Source organism: Cherax quadricarinatus, chromosome 17 (genome assembly GCF_038502225.1).
Source record: "Cherax quadricarinatus isolate ZL_2023a chromosome 17, ASM3850222v1, whole genome shotgun sequence".
Classification (NCBI taxonomy): Eukaryota; Metazoa; Arthropoda; class Malacostraca; order Decapoda; family Parastacidae; genus Cherax; species Cherax quadricarinatus.
Window position 1 is genome coordinate 13,299,361 of NC_091308.1, and position 20,757 is coordinate 13,320,117.

The 20,757-nt window shown below is 39.7% G+C and overlaps 1 protein-coding gene across 1 annotated transcript; it reads right to left on the reverse strand.

Moving 5' to 3' along the window:
- Nucleotides 1-787: 787 nt before the first annotated feature.
- Nucleotides 788-15,365, reverse strand: LOC128686419 (ladderlectin). The gene is made up of 4 exons (XM_053773331.1): nucleotides 15,268-15,365; nucleotides 12,230-12,403; nucleotides 11,575-11,745; nucleotides 788-1,555 (listed from the first exon to the last, which is right to left on the reverse strand). Exons 2-4 carry the CDS (start codon nucleotides 12,306-12,308, stop codon nucleotides 1,314-1,316), a joined length of 492 nt encoding a protein of 163 aa, XP_053629306.1. The 5' UTR covers nucleotides 12,309-12,403; nucleotides 15,268-15,365; the 3' UTR covers nucleotides 788-1,313.
- Between the last annotated feature and the right edge of the window lie 5,392 nt (nucleotides 15,366-20,757).

The window sequence follows — 20,757 nt, forward strand, 5'->3', positions numbered from 1 at the left end:
AATCCCATAATAGGTATATAGAGCATATTTCGAATCCTCGAAAAAGGTACTTTCATATGCTTGTCTGACGTTTTTTCTTACAAGGTTTTCATTCATATTTTCACAAGGTCCCATCTGATCAACTTCAAATTTTAAACGATGGTGTTCTGTAAATAGGGAAAATGTTCTGATGGTTATTGGAATATGTTGGTGCCATCTGGTTGTTTTTATATAAATTATTCCTAAATTTGGTTTCCATGCAATAACTCGAGGAAGCCTTTTCGGATCAGCTTCAAACTTTCAGCTTAGGAAAAGTTTGGTATTCTTATTGGAAATTGTTTATGAAAATTTCCAGTTATTTTAACCTTACAATGGGATTTTTTGTGAAATAACTTTAATATAAATACCCTTAATGAATTTTGGATTTTATAGACGAGATAGAACCCTGTAAGTTTAGGTAAATTTGTCAGATGATTTTTTAGTTTTATAAATACATTTTGCATCGATGGATTTCGAGCGATGATTGGAGAATGTCTCTCATCATCGGCTTCAAGTAATCAGTAAAGATGAGTATCGCTTAACGGGAAGTTTAACTTTACTGAAGGCTGTTTAAGTTATAATTTGCCAATTTTAATAAAGAAACTGATTTCCGTGTGAAAACTAGATGTTGTTTGTTAATTAATGAAAAGGATGGCTCAGTCTTGAGCTGTGAAAACCTAATCTTCAAAGTCAGGTCAAAGTTATTTTCAAAAAAGAAACGAAAAATCAACTAATATCTGCAGCAGAGGACATATTCGAGAGAAAAACATTCAGAGGTGAAAGTTTTATTATCAGTTACTGACAAGGAAAAATTAAAACACATGACTGTGGCTCGTGTTGGAGTCGGCATGTGACCCATCCAAGCTAAACAAGTATAATAACATTGCTATAATTAAATATTTCCAGAAATGATGTACCATTATATGTATGGATACTTCAGCACTTATATTCTCGCATCCAAAAAGTTATATTTTACCTTATTTAATATTAAGTGATTATGTATATGAGTGATTATGTAGTATATGAACGTAAGAAAAGATTGCTGCTAGGTTGCAACGCCAAAGCACCCCTATGTGTTCAAAGATAATTTCTCATGTAAGAAACCCTGTGGATAAAAATTTCTCACAACCAACAATGGTGAATATAAGACATTTTGCAAACCATGGTTTCTTGGGACAACATTTTATTGGCTTGACAAAAAATGTTACACAGAGCAAAACAATGTTCAAACAAAAGCTTGTTCTGCAACACGTGACTTTTTCCTCGCAAAGGAACCCATTGGTGAAAAAAATCTATCAGTTGAATTCCGGAGGGATAGCCCGCACCTCACAGACAAAATTCCTTGGGTTGGTGCAGCGGTTGTCGTTGAGGGGTGGATGCCAGCTGGTACCTATGAGAGCACAATCCTCCCCACCACAACAGTTGTTAGGCTGGTCGAATGCCCAAATATCACTATCAACAGGCCTACCGGTCACCCACCGCCACACTCCCTCTTCAGCAACGTCGCTCGCGCCCACCCAGAACGTCATTTCGGGTCCTGTTGATAGTTTGATTAATTTTAATGGTGTTAGTTTTGTTACTTTTATTATGTTATAATAATTATTATTATTAGTATTAAGTATTATTAGTATTAGTAGTAGTAATAACAGTAGTAGTATTAGTAGTAGTAGTATTACCAGTAGTAGTAGTAGTAGTAACAGTAGTAGTAGTAACAGTAGTAGTAGAAGTAGTAGTGGTAATAGTAAAAATATATTGTTATAGCAGTAATACTTCGTGTTGTAGCTGACAGTGATAACTCAGCATCTTCAAACAGCTTCCTAACTCAAGAAGGTAATAGAAGTGAAGGCAACAGTGTGTGGTAAATGTAGAGACTAAAATACAAAAACAAATAAGGAAGAACCACAATTAAATCAGAGTTTTTAGTATAAAATCCAAAGTCAGTGCTATAACTAAATTATTGACGTCTTAGAAAATACACAAAAAATTTACAACTCAAATTACAGTAAGAGATAACACTCGCCGCAGCAACATAGGCGAAAGACAAACAAATGAATGAGACGCATGTGCAACACATGGGTATCTTTAATGATAAAAATAATTTCACCTGCGCAGGAGGCTTCTTCAGTTGAATACAATGTTGGCTAAAATACTAGCGTCAGTTGAAGAATGGAAGACTGGAGATGTTCAAATCCTCATCTTTGATAGAAGTGGCGGGGTCATTGTGAAGCGTTCAGTCCCTCACCCTTAACTTGATAACTTAAGTATGAAAGGTGAGGGAAGGAACACCTCACAGTCTCCACTTCTTCAGCTACTTCCAGTACATTAGTCAACTTTCTTTCAATTCGACTGAAGAAGACTGATGCGCAAGCCAAATGTTTCTTGAATAATCACAAGTGTTTCACATGGACCTTTGTTGAAAATGGTATAAAATACCGACAAGTTGATGATAGACACATGTGCAACAATTGGGTATCTTTATTGTTGAAACGTTTCGCCTACACAGTAGATTTCTTCAGTCCCAGAGGCAGCAGGTGTAGTAGCGAAGTAAAGATGATGTAATCAGTCCATTAACCTTGACAATGCTTCTGGAGAGCGAAACATTCCGACAATAAAATGTCACATTAGTTACATATGTGTATTTCTACCATTATTGCAACAATAAGAAGGTAGTAGTGGTAGTGAAAAAGGGTAGCAGAGAGTGGAGTCTTGGTAAAGAAATAGTAGTATTAGTAGTAATAGTAGTGGTAATAGTGGAGGTAGCACTGCAGGAGAGCTAATAGCTCACGGGGTTAGGACAAAATCTTAATAGGACAAAACCTCCATAGGACAGAACCCATCTAGGCAGAAGACAGAAAGGCAAAGACAATATAGGAAACGTGAAGAGGTAAGGAGAGGAGGAGGAGATACATATCAGATCAGACTACGAGTGTTCTGAAGTTTGGAGTATTTCATAAGAGAAACTTCAATACAACGGTATCTGTGAAGGCTAGAAAAAGGGTAGACAGTTTTGGAAGAGGACCAGTTAATAGGATGACTGGTCTCTAACATGATAAAAAAGAGTATTGCTCGAGTTGCCACTGCACAAACTTCTTTTGTGCATTTTCAGTCGGAAAAAGAGCGGCCAATTTCTAGAAAGTATTGGAGAGGATAAGAGGAGCAGGATGGAATAGACTCTGGAAGCATCAGTGGCAGGAGAGGTACAAACTAGATTATTACGAATAGTATTAGTCTGGCGATAAGTAAGTTTGATGTCTAAAGAACGGAAAGTGTCGATAAGATTTAGGAGACTGAAAATATAAGGAAGGATAAAAGCAGGAAATTGCACAGGAAAAGAGATTTTGGGAGAGAAAAAGTCCGTTTAGTATGTGAGTACACAGCTGGGAAGAGTGGAAATTTTTGAGTAAAGAAACTGAGCGGTCACAGATACGGAGGGTACAGAGAAAGAGAAAAATTACACTTTTCTTGACAGAGGAAGCAAGGTAGGAGAAGCAATGAATGTACTTGTCACTAAACATTGGCTTCCGATAAACGGATAAAAAAAACCTGTAGCCCAGTGATGGACATGCATATCAAGAATAGGAAGCAAAGAGTTAGGTTCTCATTCAACCTTGAACTTGATGGAAGGAGCAAGATTTTTAAATATATCGAGAAATGTTTGTTAGAGACTATGGTCATGAGGCCAGAAACCGAAACGAAGTCTGATAGAAGGACGTACCCCAATAGTAGTTAGTACAACAGTTTCGAAATGCTCCACATGAAGGTTATCAAGAATTATTCCCATCACGACACTCTCATTTGTATTCTTTAACTGATATCAGCAAAGTTGGTAGACAGCAACCACCCAGGGAGGTACTACCGTCCTGCCAAGTGAGTGTAAAACGAAAGCCTGTGATTGTTTTACATGATGGTAGGATTGCTGATGTCTGCAAGATTACAGGTATATCTTGCTACTTCTACTTACACTTAGGTCACACTACACATACATGTACACATTTATTTATACCGACTCATCTGAGTTTTCTTTGATTTTATCTTAATAGTTCTTGGTCTTATTACTTTTCCTTTTATATCCATGGGGAAGTGGAATAAGAATCTTTCCTCCGTAAGCCATGCGTGTGGTAAAAGTCAACTAAAATGCCGGCAACAAGATAAGATAAGATAAGATTTCGTTCGGATTTTTAACCCCGGAGGGTTAGCCACCCAGGATAACCCAAGAAAGTCAATGCGTCATCGAGGACTGTCTAACTTATTTCCATTGGGGTCCTTAATCTTGTCCCCCAGGATGCGACCCACACCAGTCGACTAACACCCAGGTACCTATTTGCTGCTAGGTGAACAGGACAACAGGTGTAAGGAAACGTGTCGAAATGTTTCCACCCGCCGGGAATCGAACCCGGGCCCTCCGTGTGTGAAGCGGGAGCTTTAGCCACCAGGCCACCGGGCTAGTAACCCCTTTTCCTGTAAAGATTACTAAAAAGAATAAGAAGAAGAAGAAAATTGTCAAAGTGGGAAGTCTGAATGTGCGTGGATGTTGTGCAAATGATAAGAAACAGATGATTGAGGATGTTATGAATGAGAAGTTGGATGTCCTGGCTTTAAGTGAAACAAAGCTGAAGGGGGTGGGAGAGTTTCAATGAAGAGGAATAAATGGGATTAGGTCAGGGGTTTCAAATAGAGTTAGAGCTAAAGAAGGAGTAGCAATAATGTTGAAGGATAAGCTATGGCAGGAAAAGAGGGACTATAAATGTATTAATTCAAGGATTATGTGGAGTAAAATAAAGATTGGATGTGAAAAGTGGGTTATAGTAAGCGTGTATGCACCTGGAGAAGAGAGAAGTGTAGAAGAGAGAGAGAGATTTTGGGAAATGTTGAGTGAATGCGTGGGGAGTTTTGAATCAAGTGTGAGAGTATTGGTGGTTGGGGATTTCAATGCTAAAGTGGGTAAAAATGTTATGGAGGGAGTAGTAGGTAAATTTTGGGGTGCCAGGGGTAAATGTAAATGGGGAGCCTTTAACTGAGCTATGTGTAGAAAGAGATTTGGTAATAAGTAATACATATTTTATGAAAAAGAGGATAAATAAATATACAAGGTATGATGTAGCACGTAATGAAAGTAGTTTATTAGATTATGTATTGGCGGATAAAAGGTTGATGGGTAGGCTCCAGGATGTACATGTTTATAGAGGGGCAACTGATATATCGGATCATTATTTAGTTGTAGCTACAGTTAGAGTAAGAGGTAGATGGGAAAAGAGGAAGGTGGCAACAACAAGTAAGAGGGAGGTGAAAGTGTATAAACTAAGGGAGGAGGAAGTTCGGGTGAATTATAAGCGACTATTGGCAGAAAGGTGGGCTAGTGCAAAGATGAGTAGTGGGGGGGTTGAAGAGGGTTGGAATAGTTTTAAAAATGCAGTATTAGAATGTGGGGCAGAAGTTTGTGGTTATAGGAGGGTGGGGGCAGGAGGAAAGAGGAGTGATTGGTGGAATGATGAAGTAAAGGGTGTGATAAAAGAGAAAAAGGTAGCTTATGAGAGGTTTTTACAAAGCAGAAGTGTTATAAGAAGAGCAGAGTATATGGAGAGTAAAAGAAAGGTAAAGAGAGTCGTGAGAGAGTGCAAAAGGAGAGCAGATGATAGAGTGAGAGAGACACTGTCAAGAAATTTTAATGAAAATAAGAAAAAATTTTGGAGTGAGTTAAACAAGTTAAGAAAGCCTTGGGAAAGTATGGATTTGTCAGTTAAAAACAGAGTAGGGGAGTTAGTAGATGGGGAGATGGAGGTATTAGGTAGATGGCGAGAATATTTTGAGGATCTTTTAAATGTTAAGGAAGAAAGAGAGGCAGTAATTTCATGCACTGGTTAGGGAGGTATACCATCTTTTAGGAGTGAAGAAGAGCAGACTGTAAGTGTGGGGGAGGTACGTGAGGCATTACGTAGAATGAAAGGGGGTAAAGCAGCTGGAACTGATGGGATCATGACAGAAATGTTAAAAGCATGGGGGGATATAGTGTTGGAGTGGTTGGTACTTTTGTTTAATAAATGTATGAAAGAGGGGAAGGTACCTAGGGATTGGCGGAGAGCATGTATAGTCCCTTTATATAAAGGGAAAGGGGACAAAAGAGACTAAAAATTATAGAGGAATAAGTTTACTGAGTATACCAGGAAAAGTGTACGGTAGGGTTATAATTGAAAGAATTAGAGGTAAGACAGAATGTAGGATTGCGGATGAGCAAGGAGGTTTCAGAGTGGGTAGGGGATGTGTAGATCAAGTGTTTATATTGAAGCATATATGTGAACAGTATTTAGATAAAGGTAGGGAAGTTTTTATTGCATTTATGGATTTAGAAAAGGCATATGATAGAGTGGATAGAGGAGCAATGTGGCAGATGTTGCAAGTATATGGAATTGGTGGTAAGTTATTAAATGCTGTAAAGAGTTTTTATGAGGATAGTGAGGCTCAGGTTAGGGTGTGTAGAAGAGAGGGAGACTACTTCCCGGTAAAAGTAGGTCTTAGACAGGGATGTGTAATGTCACCATGGTTGTTTAATATATTTATAGATGGGGTTGTAAAGGAAGTAAATACTAGGGTGTTCGGGAGAGGGGTGGGATTAAATTTTGGGGAATCAAATTCAAAATGGGAATTGACACAGTTACTTTTTGCTGATGATACTGTGCTTATGGGAGATTCTAAAGAAAAATTGCAAAGGTTAGTGGATGAGTTTGGGAATGTGTGTAAAGGTAGAAAGTTGAAAGTGAACGTAGAAAAGAGTAAGGTGATGAGGGTATCAAACGATTTAGATAAAGAAAAATTGGATATCAAATTGGGGAGGAGGAGTATGGAAGAAGTGAATGTTTTCTGATACTTGGGAGTTGACGTGTCGGCGGATGGATTTATGAAGGATGAGGTTAATCATAGAATTGATGAGGAAAAAAAGGTGAGTGGTGCATTGAGGTATATGTGGAGTCAAAAAACGTTATCTATGGAGGCAAAGAAGGGAATGTATGAAAGTATAGTAGTACCAACACTCTTATATGGGTGTGAAGCTTGGGTGGTAAATGCAGCAGCGAGGAGACGGTTGGAGGCAGTGGAGATGTCCTGTTTAAGGGCAATGTGTGGTGTAAATATTATGCAGAAAATTCGGAGTGTGGAAATTAGGAAAAGGTGTGGAGTTAATAAAAGTATTAGTCAGAGGGCAGAAGAGGGGTTGTTGAGGTGGTTTGGTCATTTAGAGAGAATGGATCAAAGTAGAATGACATGGAAAGCATATAAATCTATAGGGGAAGGAAGGCGGGGTAGGGGTCGTCCTCGAAAGGGTTGGAGAGAGGGGGTAAAGGAGGTTTTGTGGGTAAGGGGCTTGGACTTCCAGCAAGCGTGTGTGAGCGTGTTAGATAGGAGTGAATGGAGACGAATAGTATTTGGGACCTGACGATCTGTTGGAGTGTGAGCAGGGTAATATTTAGTGAAGGGATTCAGGGAAACCGGTTATTTTCATATAGTCGGACTTGAGTCCTGGAAATGGGAAGTACAATGCCTGCACTTTAAAGGAGGGGTTTGGGATAGTGGCAGTTTGGAGGGATATGTTGTGTATCTTTATATGTGTATGCTTCTAGACTGTTGTATTCTGAGCACCTCTGCAAAAACAGTGATAATGTGCGAGTGTGGTGAAAGTGTTGAATGATGATGAAAGTATTTTCTTTTTGGGGATTTTCTTTCTTTTTTGGGTCACCCTGCCTCGGTGGGAGACGGCCGACTTGTTGAAAAAAAAAAAGTGAAAATAACAATATGTTCAGTGGTGATAAATTTCAACTGCTTAAGTATGGTAGGAACGAAGACCTCAAAAAGCACGTAGGCCCTATCACGGAGTAAGGATCAGATTATATCTGTCATTTGGAAAATATAATAAGGGAAATGTGGTAATGGTTTAAAAAATAACAAGGTTGATTATGAGGACTTTCAAATCAAGAAAAGCATTTCGAATGCTCACATTAATATTATTCTGTGTTATGTGTGCCTTTGAAAGTAAGAGACAGCAGAGGTGAAAAATGTACAGAGGACGTACACTGCCTGAATGGAAATATAAAGTATAAACTGTTGGGAACGCCTTAAAGCCATTAAATTTTCAATCTGAAACGAAGAAAAGAGAGATACCTGATAACATATACATTAGGGATGTTTAATGGCCTGATTTCTAACCTGCACACTGCTGTGAAAACTTATTGGATGAAAGATATTGGAGAAAGGGTGGAACAAACCCGGTGAAGAGCAGGGAGGCCGTAGATACAATTAGAAGACATTGTGTCAACATCCATTGCTGTAGACTCCTTATCTTACCAGCCCGTGTATGATGGGTATGTGGTCTTCGAGGCTGCTAGCACAGTTTGTTAGACCAGAAAGTCAACAGGGAATCCTGACCTCAGGACCGGCCTTAGGCGGAAGAACAGTCCTTCAAATCGGTCACGGGTAGTAGTAATAGTGGTTGTAGTAGTAATAATAATGTAAGTAGTATTGAGTAGTAGTAGAAGTAGCAATAGCAGTAGCAGTAGTGGTGGTAGTAATAATAGTACTATTTGCAGTAATAGTGGTAGTATTTGCAGTAGTAATAATAGCAGTGGTACTGTTTGCAGTAGTAATAATAGAAGTGGTAATTGTAGTAGGAGCAGTGGCATTAGTGGTACTAGTAGTAATAGTATTAGAGATGGTTGTAGTAGTAGTAACTGTAAAAACAGTAGTAGCTGCAGTTCTAGTAGTAAATGTAGTAGTAATAGTGTAGTAGCAGTACTAATAGTAGTAGTCGCAGTAGTGGTAGGAGTAGTTGTATCAGCAGTAATATTAATAATAGTAGAAACAGTATTCTTAGTAGTAGTAGTAATATTAGTTGTATCAGTAGCAATATTAAGAGTAGTAAAATAGTGTTAGTAGTAGTCGTCGTATTAGTGGTCATGGTAGTTGACGTAATGGAAGATGTAGCAGTATTAGTATTTGATGTTACAGTAGTAAAAGTAGTAGTATTAGCCATGGCAGTAACTGTAAAAGTAATTGTACGCTAGTACAGTAGTTGTAGTAGTAGTATGGGTAGTAGTAGTAATAGTAATATGGGTAGTAGTAGTAGCAGTAGTATGGGTAGAAGTAGTAGTAGCAGTAGTAGTCGTGGTGAGTAGTTGGTGCAGTAATAGTAGCAGTAGTAATAATAGTAACAATAGCAGTGGCACAATTAATAGTAGAAGCATCATTATAATCATCATTGTCATCATTATTATTATCTGCCACAATTATTATTATGCAAATAATTGCAGAACTCTTATCATCATTTTTTTAACACCAGTTACTCCGCATGCATACAGAGATTTGACAATGATTTGAATGTAAGAAGATGATGGAAACGGAAAGCTGGAAGAGTCGTGCCTATTTGTTTATCTTTCGTACATCCAATTAGCCTTGTGGATAGTCTTTAGCAGCCAGGGGTCGGCGGTCCCATCACTCCATTTCTCTCAGTATTGAAAATGAAATATCTACTTAATAAACAGTGGTGATAAGTCCCTCTACTACCGTAAAGTTACTCTTAGTATTCTTACATTTTATACTGCAAAGGAAGTCCTGACATAACACAGGAGTCATGATAACTAGAGGACCTATTTGTCAGTAACACTGGGTGTAAACCTTTGTTTAAGGATTGACCAGACGCGAGGTGCCTTCATTACCGCTGAGCCACGAGTGTAAAACTTCTTTCCAATCAGCAACCAACGCTGCATAATCGATGGTTTTAAGAAGGCTACTGCAGCTGCCCAAATAACATTTTCACAGGAAGAATCAAAGCTACACGGGAAAACGAGATCATAGATTAAATATGCATCACTCCCGTCCATGGAGATTGTGCAACATCGAGTAACTGATTATCGATCCTGCAACCTGTCGAAGGACAGATGTAAGGATGGAACGCTCGCCTGACGCTGGAAACACTTGTGATAGGCGCCAGCAAGTGCTTAAATTGTCTTTTTCAGATGAAGAACCGAAGTCACACGAAATCCACGACAGCACTTGAAAATCATCTTTTTCAAGAGATATGTGAGTGTATGTATGACTGTGTGGGTGAGAAAGAAATAGATAGATAGATAAATAGAGAGAGAGAGCGTGTCTCAGTTTAAGTAAACAAGCACAATAATTATTATTAATATTCAATGAATTAATTGGTGATAATTACATATAACCCGAGAGACAAATGTGTAGTGTAAGATAATCATAATGTACTTGGACAGACTAATAATGACGATGGTGGTAGTGGTGATTGTGGTTATGCTGCTGATGGTGAAGCTGTTGATTGTGTTAGTAATGCTAGTGATGGTGGTGATGATGATATCGATAATGATGGCGTTGATGGTATGTCTTATGATGGTAGTTGTATTGCTAATGATGGTGATTGTATTGCTGATACTAATGAGAGTAATGGTAATACTGATTTTGGTAGTAATGATAATGCTGTGGATGGTACCGATGATGGTGGCAGTCATACTGATGCTGGTGGTGTTAGTACCAATGATGGCAGTGCTTGGGAAAAGAGTTATGTTGGTGGTGGTGGTGATATAGATGATAATGGTGTTATTACTGATGATGGTGTTGATACAGGTAACTGGGATCTGCTTAAGGCTACTCTACACATCTTGCTACTGTGTGTACGCAAAGGATGGAGATGGTGTTTCAGCCAACTAATGGAAAGAGCGAAAGTGATGCCTCCGAGAAACAGTCTCACGATGAACTGTTCACATTTATCAAAGAAGTGTTCGCCATTGCGGCTGAAGTGCCTCTGACTGACTTCACATATAAACTGATGTAGGGTATAAATGCTTCTAGTTTCCCCAGGAAAAAGACGTAGCAAAGAAATACTTTAGTCACAAGCCTGATGATGGGTTTGAAGGAACACTTCACATTATTCTGAGTGACAAGGGAATAACTCCTCTAATATTTTGACAGCCTTACTATATGTGATCCTGAATAAGCATATGATGCATTCAAAACAGAAATGCATATTTTAAAGTTGGCGAGGAGAGTATAGACAAAGTAACACTGCTTGCTGCAGTGTTCCTTCACTCTTCTGTTCTTATGAGAAGAGAATGCTAATCTCTCAACATTCTGGAAATGCTAAGTGAACATATTCCATATCTTGCTTCGTGCTAGGTGAACTATCAGTATTACCACTGATGGCAGTGTTAAAAGTGATGGTGTTGGCGGGAATACTGAAGAGAATGGAAGTTATACTGGTGGTTGAGGTGGTAATGCTGATGATATCGTGACAATACCGATGATAGTGGCAGAAATACTGATGATGGTGGTACTAATAATGATGATAGTGGAGGTAATGCTGATAATGGAGATGTCAATAATACTGATGAAGGTGATGGTAGTAATACTGATGAAGGTGATGGTAGTAATACTGATGATTACGTGTTAGTAAAATTGATGATTATGGTGGTGGTAGTTGTAATACTGATGATGGTAGTGACATTATTGATGATGTCGACAGACACTACTACAGTTCCTAAAACACTCTTGAGGTTACCGCACCATGGCGCCTCTGAAGCTCGTCCTGCAAGACCAACACATTGAGCGGTGATGCCAGGTCTCCCCCGATTGCTTGACATTCCCGCCGGGCTGCATTCCAGCTCAAGCGGCGGTGCACTACGTCTTGGAAGCAACTCTCCCCAATCTGGAAAAATCCCTCAAAGCACCTTGATTCTGAAAAGAAAACCATCGAAGGTATAAGAAACTGTCATGGATCAATCTCAGGTAGGTTATGAGAGTATAAATTTTATTAAGATAATAGTTCACCAGCTTTTTTTTTTTAATATAATACACGTTGAGGAATATACAATAGCAGAGATGGAGAAGTGTAAAGGATGTAAGGGATGTGGAGTCCAAATATTTCACGAAAAAAATCAATACATTCTGATAATCACATTCACTATAAATCACCGGATTAGTTCTTAAAAATATGCGTGATCCTAAATTAAATTTTTTCAGTATTTTTTTTTTCAAAGGAAGAGGCTTTTGATAAAGCGGTTTTCAATATAAAACAGCCAAACAAGATAACTCAAGCCCATTGAAATAACTAGATACGAAGTACAGAAACTGTAAGTGCTGTTTAGTTAAGGAAATAAATATTTGCATACGTTTTAATTTATTCAGCAAGCAGCTTCGCCAATCTGGAAGCAATATTTACCTTTTGGACTCACTATGACATTGGCTCTACAAAGAGCTGTAGCAAGAAGGAGGCAAACCACTTGGTGACAGGAACCCATCCTTACTAAGCAATCTTCATCAAGAGCCACTGAGAACAAACCTTCATCCGGGGTTCTCGTGTAGAGCGATCTTCGCCAGTGACTTGGCAGGAACTCTGAAACAGGAAAGAAATATCTAGCGGCTCTAAAAGTGAGCGAATTTTTAAATAGTTCTAAAGAATAATTATGTTCAACGTGTGAGGAAGGGCTGCAACAGCCCTTCAGTCGGTGAGGAATAATTCTCTGCCCTTTGGGTACCTATTAGAATTCGGGGAACATAAAATGATAGAAGAAGAAAGAACATATAAGAAAAGACAAAAGAGGAATTTGCATATCAGCATTTTCTCCAAGTGTAAGCTCAATACTGGTGTTGCATAATCTAAGGTGAACCTGACGCATGTTATATAGAGGGATCAAATGACTCTGTTGAGAAGTCTCAGAAGTGGGGGGGGGGGGCTAACTTTTCCTCGTAGGAGAGGTTAGCTCCGGGACTAGTCTTGTTGCAAGCCTTTACGCTTTCTCTAATTTCTTGACGTGCTTGACCAGGTGTGGGTTCCATACTGGTGCTGCATAATCTAATATAGGCCTGATGTACACGGTGTACAGTATTTTGAATGACTATATGATACATCAGTTATTACGTTGATGTGCGCACGTCACCCCAGGATCCTTTTCCTTGAGTGAGCCTTGCTGCCTTTGGCTCTCCAGCATGTACTCTGCGGTCTTCTTTGACCTTCCCCAGTCTTCACGTCTTTGTATTTGGTGGGGTTAAACCCCAGGAGTCAGTTGCTTGACCAGGCTTGCAGCTTGTCCAGATCCTTTTTTAGTCCTACCTGATCCTCGTGTGCGTGTGCGTGTGTGTGTGTGTGTGTGTGTGTGTGTGTGTGTGTGTGTGTGTGTGTGTGTGTGTGTGTGTGTGTAAAAGAGTTAATTTTCCAGAAGAAATTTACAAACGTAACATCGATTTTTGAAATGAAATCGAAAGTGCTTTCTAGTAATTATTAATAACTCGTCGATCTTGAGTTGTTAGAAGATTAATTTAAACATTTCCAGATTAAATAATGCAGAGTTTCGCAGATAAAATCGCTCACTAATGACGAATGTTCTTGATTTTATTTATATTTTTTTTTACTCAGGGTGAAAAGAAGAAAAAAGACAAGTTGCACATGGATCAGAATTATAAGGCACAATATCGTGACTGGAACAATTAAAAAATGATTTTCACTTGGGAGAGGAACCTTGTGACGACATTTCGGTCTCATTATCAAGTTGCAGTAGGCCGTGCTGTGACTTGACAATGGACCAGGAAGGACCGAAACTTCGTCATAATGTTTCTCTGCTATGTGTGGGTCATCTGTGATTTATACATAAATGCACAGAAAGTAAACGATGAAGCTCCATCTGAAAGACTTTTCTCAAAAGAATAGCTACGGTATAAAATAGTGTGTAATAAAATGATGGTAAAATGCGATTATCTGCTGTCCTTAACAAAAACGAATCACTACTGCTAGAGGCTACACGCGACGGAGTAATTAATCTTGTGGCCCTCACTATAGGTAACAAGTGGCTTTACCTATTTAGTAGTGTGCCACAGAGATCGTTCTTGGGACTGTCGATAGGCGTAACTAGTTTTATGCTAGATGGAGTTATCTTGTTACCTTCGGTAAATGTAACTAGTGTTAAGCCACAAAGGTCTTTCTTGTGAACGTCGCTAGACGTAGCTGGAGGTTCATCACAGGGGGCAGTCCACTGGCCGGTTCTGTTCTTGATATACATAAACGATATCCATGCTGAGATATGATATGCAATATATCGAGATAAAAGTAGGGTGTAAAATATCGCTTAAATGGCTAAAACTGCAGCTCGACCTGGACATAGTAGTAAATTCGATTGATAAATAGCAAATTAATAGCATTACTGATTATTGCAAATTAATGCGTATTTGATAAAAGCAGGTTGGTCTGTGAACTCATCAGATTTAATGAAAGCAAATTAAAAGCAGCACATCTGGAATAATTTTGAAGTCAAGAAAATTGCTTTACCGAGGTAATAAAGCAAGTAGGCAGTGTACTAAGGTAGTAAATTAAGTAGGTAGCGTACGGAGCTAGTGTACTGAGACTACATGAAATAGTAAACTAAGGCAACGTACTTAAAGAGGTAAACCAAGTAGGGGGTGTACTGCGGCAATTAACCAAGTAGGTGGTGTAATGAAAAAGTGAACTGAGGCAGTAAAGCAAATAGGCTGTGAACTGAAGCAGTTAATCAAGTTGACAATATACTGAAGCAGTAAACCAAGTAGGCAGCGTTATGAGGCGGTAACAAAAAATGCCAGCTAAGCATTAGAATTCATGCGTATTGGTGATGCGTCCTGAATGTTTTCCTTTTACTGTCCACGGGGATATGGGCTGCATAAAATTATGCCCAAACTGTCAGTCAGTCCTCTTCAAGAGTATTACGTACATTGTGATCACGACACTGGAGTGTGTCCAGCACCATACGAAAAAAAACACACGATGCCTAGACTAGGAAATAAATAGTATGGATTTTGTTTAAAAGGGCAGACTTTAAGCCTTCTGCTGCGAACACTGAGATTTATCTTACTATAAATATTTAAAATTTTCGAAGGACAATGTTTTTTTTTCTCACGAAAGTATGTTAATACGCCACAATTGTTATAAAATAATAAGATATAAAATTGCAATTTTTCTCACGAAAGTATGTTAATACGCCACAATTGTTTTAAAATAATAAGATATAAAATTGCAACTTAGTAAAATAAAATTTGTCTTCATTCGAGTGGTGAATATATATTGATCTTTATATGAAGAAATAATCGAGAGTATTAACGTATATATTTTGAAAAAGTTAGATAAACATACGTCAATAATTCTTGCATTCTTTGTTCTTCCTTAGAAGAAGGGTAATGAGTATAACGATATTGCTTAGGATGACAAGATAACCCAATTGGGGATGATCTTACCGTTGTCAGAAGCCAGAAAACACAGCCCCCAAGAGAGCAAAAAGGTACTTGGACCGCGCAACAGTGCAGGAACAAGTGCCCGAGAATGCCAGTCCTGTAACCATTATACAGGGAGGTGGCAACCCCTGGCAGCCACCTCCTCCCCATACTTATAAAAGAAATGTCGCAAGAAACACTATTCGATAATTTAAAAATGGTTGATGCAATATTTCGGTGTTGTTTTTGTTTACATGGATAGGGGATAGCTGGAAGGGATTAAGTAGGATATAAACAAACCATTTGGAGTCCGTTGTCATTTACCATAAAATTTTACAGTGTAGATTTCGCCACCGGATGTAAAGGAGATTGTGACTGAGTGCAACGACATTTAGCTGAGGCTACCCTCACTCACTTTGTCCTGGGCGAGAGAGAGAGAGAGAGAGAGAGAGAGAGAGAGAGAGAGAGAGAGAGAGAGAGAGAGAGAGAGAGAGAGAGAGAGAGACAGACAGACAGACAGACAGACAGACAGACAGAGAAACACAGGCAGAGAGAGGCAGACCGACAGACACAGGGCCCCCCCTCTCATCTGCGACTGCTTGACAGAGTAGTGAACAGAGCAAGACGTCTCATCTCTCGCCTGGACCGATCCTGGATAGATCTGTCATTTCAGCAGAGTCTTCAACATAGGAGGGATGTGGGTGGCCTTACTGTTATGTACAATGCCAATATTGTCAAAGTACCACACTTGGATCCACTTCGAGGACAGCGTGAAACAAGCTTTTATGCCACAAGACGGGCAGAAAGCAGAAACTTCACTCTGGCTGTACCCTTCTCCAGAACATCACTTCAATTAGATCATTTATTCCCAGGATGACTCGGGTCTGGAACACATTCGTACAGCATTATGATGTCAACGAGATAAAGTCAGTTGATCAAATGAAAATGTTGTCCCATAGATGGCTCTAACTTCATCCTGTTCCCTACTTGTATGTTACATAACAATAAAAATGCTTTCAAATGAGCTGACGTAGGTAACAGCTCTTAGCTTGTCAATAAAGTTAGCAATCCTTAACCTGTAAATATCTTGTCAATAAAGCTAGGGAACCTTAACCTAACCTGGTCAAACCCTGTGTAAAAAAAAGTCAGGCAGAGAGAGAGAGAGAGAGAGAGAGAGACACACAGAGAGAGAGAGAGAGAGAGAGAGAGAGAGAGAGAGAGAGAGAGAGAGACAGACTTAATTTGTGAAAAAATAGCCTTACAACACCTCTTGTATCTCAGTTTGTAATTATGGTTTCTTCTTGTCTATGTCGATTGTATTATTATTATTATTATTATTATTATTATAATCAAGGGGGAAGCGCTAAACCCGGAGGATTATACAGCGCCTGGGGGGGGGGGATGTGGAAGGCATTCAGGCTTAATTCGGGGAACTGGAGCACAGATCCAATTCCCTAAATCAAGAGCCCCTCACCAACATCAAGGAACCTTCCTTGAGGGGCATGTCGATTGTAAATAAGTAAGTTTATTCAGGTATACACAAATACAGTTACGTAGATTATCATACATAGCAGCATATGTGTAGAGAACCTGGGATAACCCAAAAAGTCAGACAGAGTGACTTATTATTTACTATCTTGTATCCTCTCTTGATGTTATGTGCGGTTGTTCTGTATATTTTTTACGTCGTGTAAACCAAAGTGGACCCTGCATGTGTTTTCATTCTTTCTGTTTCAAGGAGGCCATTTTATATTACCTCCACTACAAACACCGCCACCTCGATCACATCCATCACCATCACCGTGGTTATCATAACGCCTACCACTGTCACCACCACATTCAGAGCTATCTTGATCAGTACCTTCAGTATTTCCACCGTCACTACCAATACATTTACCACCATCACCACCACTGCAACAACCACCAGTACTATCTCCACCTCCCTGATCTCTCGTCTTTCTCTTCTCCTTCCTACCTACTCTCTCTCCTCTCCATTCTAAGAGCCTTGCTCTTCCCCATCTATCTCACCTGGCGTCCCTCCAGTGTTTGCTTCTCGTTACGTCAGATTATCGCACATTCGCTCCCTAATTTCAACTAGTCGAGATCTGACAATTCCTTAACTTTATTACTGTTACGACCTTTAATAGTTTTAAATTAAAAAAAAAAACCCGTATTGAAATTTTTCACTCTTCTTCATGGAGGAATTTTTTGGGTGACTTATGTTTATCCTCTTGAATGTGTAATTACTCCACCACTTTACCTTCCATTATCACTCACTCTAATTATCCTCCCATTCACAAATCTTTCCTCTCTCTTTCCTTCTGTCCCACTTCATAAGTGCTAGAAAATTATTACAAGAAATATAAACAAAAAGAGTAAGCCGCACATAACTTGAAAATTCGAAAAAAAAAAATGAATTAAAGAAAAGCAATACAACTCGATACAATAGCACCTTGGGTACAGAAAAGAGAGAGAGAGAGAGAGAGAGAGAGAGAGAGAGAGAGAGATAGAGAGAGAGAGAGAGAGAGAGAGAGAGAGAGAGAGCGAGAGAGAGCGACAACACTGAATAAACTGTTTCCATTGATCTTTATGAAAGCACTTTAGGCAGGAAGTCTATCAGCCACCACATCCAGTGCTATGTAAAAAAATAAGAAGAGACTAGATGGAGGACCTGGGTAAGCCTATATTACAGTGATAACATGAGTAGCATTAACTTCTTCCTTTTTGAAACTGGCTGCTAGGATACCAAAGCAATTTCTTTGGTGAAGCAAAATGCACTGGATGTAGGTTGGCGGCCAACTTTGTTACTCATCTCCATAGTAATTTGTGGTTCGTTAGCATGACTGTACCAACGAGGATCTGCCTACAGTTCTGCAACAGGCTGGTGAGTGGGGGCTATTACAGCTCAGGAGTCCCAAAGGCCTGTTATCCTGGGTGTAAAGGGAGCAAAATAAACACAGCAGAAAACCTTTTAACTTATATATCCTTCACCAATTTAGAACAGAAGTATGTACACTATATACACTATGTACAACAATAGGTATTAGTGCACTCCACGGTAAACAAGGCAGAATAGAAGCCACTAGAGAGCAGACCGTGCTTCAACCAGCTCTAGAATGGGAATGACAAGGGCAGACAGGTGAGTGGTACCCATATTACATCTGAGATTGCCAAAACCATCTTCTCATTGGCTGGAACCTGGGTACTGATTGAACGACGGGGCCCCATCGTCAACCCTTAGCCCCTGGCTCGCTGGTTGGGGGAGATAGCCTGTAAATGAGGGTGTGTACATTCACCGAATAAAGGTTACGTACTCTTTGCATGCCACAGGGGCACAAAAAATAAAGCAATTATCGGTTGTTACATATTTATTACTGTTATGGTATTTCTTGTTCAGTTCTTTGGCGTAGTATTGCCCAAGGGTCATATTCGGTGGTGGTTGTGTGTTTTCATAGGTTCTGTGAGCCAACCAGCAGGGAATTGCTGTCTACGTCAATGGTCAATACCAACTTTATACCATACTTTGCAGGTCTATTTAGGATATACATACAAAATGAGCATCTAACCGTGAAACCTAGGTGTTCGTCCAGCTTAATATTGTCCTCTGGAGTGTTATACTTCCCACACTTGCCATTCAAGCCATTCCTTATTGTTCTCAGCGGAGAAAATCTGTGCTGTGTCTTGCTTGACTAATTGCAGGAGCTTCGAGACGTAAACAGGATAACAGACAAGCAAACCGGCCCCCAGACAGTGCTGCACGATATACCGTAGTACTCCACTTGGAGTTTTACATTTCGAAAGATGATTGTCTTTTTGGCAGTCACTAAATATAAGAACTTAGAGTGCAGCACATATATTAGCACGTGTTGTCCTGTGTACAGTAACACTACTATTTCGACATTTGGCAGCTTCCACATCTATAGGAACGTTGGTGTGCGTCACAATTTCTTTAATTATTTCATCATCAGTGTACAGTGCGAGACATTTGAATGGAGTAGCAGTATTCCTAGGTTCTGGTGTTAGTCCTGTGGAACGTGAAAGTATTAGGTTTTGTCTTGCTGTTCTTGCTGAGGCGATGAATGTGATGTATATTGAATTAGACACATGTGCAACTCTTGGGTATCTTTATTGAGGAAACGTTTCGCCACACAGTGGCTTCATCAGTCCATACAAAGGAGAAACTTGAAGAACAGGAGAATGAGGTAATCAGTCCCTCAGCCTTGAGTCGATGTGGTCAGTCCATCAATCTTGAATAGAATACGGCATATGAGCGGAGAAGCAGCTTATAAACCGTAGACAGGTGAGGGGCAGCAGTTGTAGGTGATGTCACATTTGTCCAATATGGAAGTAGGTCGTGCCCAAGGGTTAGGCAAGTGAAGAATTCCCAAGTATTAAGATCCCAAGAAGTTGCAGTGTCTGACAGGATTGTAGGATTGTAGGCTGAGGGACTGATTACCTCATTCTCCTCCTGTTCTTCAAGTTTCTCCTTTGTATGGACTGATGAAGCCACTGTGTGGCGAAACGTTTTCTCAATAAAGATACCCAAGAGTTGCACATGTGTCTAATTCAACAACATGTCGGTTCTCTGAACCATTCATCTACAATGTGATGTATAACTCCATCTGCGAACATTTATGTTATAAAAGTTATAGCTGAGGAAGAATCGTCATTTTCATTATATCGTCGCTGCCTTCCTTACTACCAGTTGGAATGCAGCAGGAGAGGCAGCATAGCCAGCAGGGGTCGTAGTAGGGGCAGCAGTAGGCCGCCTTGTGTAAGTTTTGTGAACAGTAATTCCAGCTGAAGTCTTAGCTTCAACGTTTTCATTATGAAATATTTCCTCTGCTTCAGTACCATCACTGTAATCATCGTCACTACTGCTTTTGTCCACCATTTCCTCAGTTTTCTCCTGGGACATAACTTTATAGACATAGTGGGTATACTTTAGTTTGCTTACCTGTTTACATGTCTCATCCTGAGAGAAAAATAAAGATAACACGGGTGATAAAAATCTTATTTAAAAGTGTCATGCAGTTTCACAGCAGCTTACAAACACTAGCGTGGGGTAGAGTACATCCCAATCAAGCATTACGCAAAGTCGGGATTAAATATCAGAGCGGCACACCCTAACTTTATAAGACCATTGTCTGCATCGCTCTTGGGCCGTGTAGACCCCCTTGCCTGACGCTCCTCAGTAACCTGACAGCAGTGGTACGAGGAGGTGTTGTTGTGTCTCTGTTGACACCGCTGGAAAATTACTGGTGTTAAGATGGCGGGTTGTCATCGCAGATGCATTAATACTATTGATATTGAACTGCTTCGAGGTGCGATTACACCTAGTTCAGCTCAGATACTCTTACCCAAGATCATCAGGGAGACATATGGCATTCAAGACGGTGAATTGTATGGGGTAGCGTTGAATGGAGCGCACAGAATATTTGTGAAACTGCTTGCTGCGACAGTTTATGAATCGGTGGTTACGCGCTTTCAAGATGTGTGTTTTGACGTTACGCC

Excerpts from the sequence above, each read along its gene's own strand:
- LOC128686419 (XM_053773331.1), bottom strand. The coding sequence starts at position 12,308 with ATGGGTTCCTGTCACCAAGTGGTTTGCCTCCTTCTTGCTACAGCTCTT. Across the intron at positions 11,746-12,229 it reads TGTCATAGTGAGTCCAAAAG|AATCAAGGTGCTTTGAGGGA; the intron begins GTAAATATTGCT and ends TTTTCTTTTCAG. Across the intron at positions 1,556-11,574 it reads CGAGCTTCAGAGGCGCCATG|GACCCGAAATGACGTTCTGG; the intron begins GTGCGGTAACCT and ends AACTATCAACAG.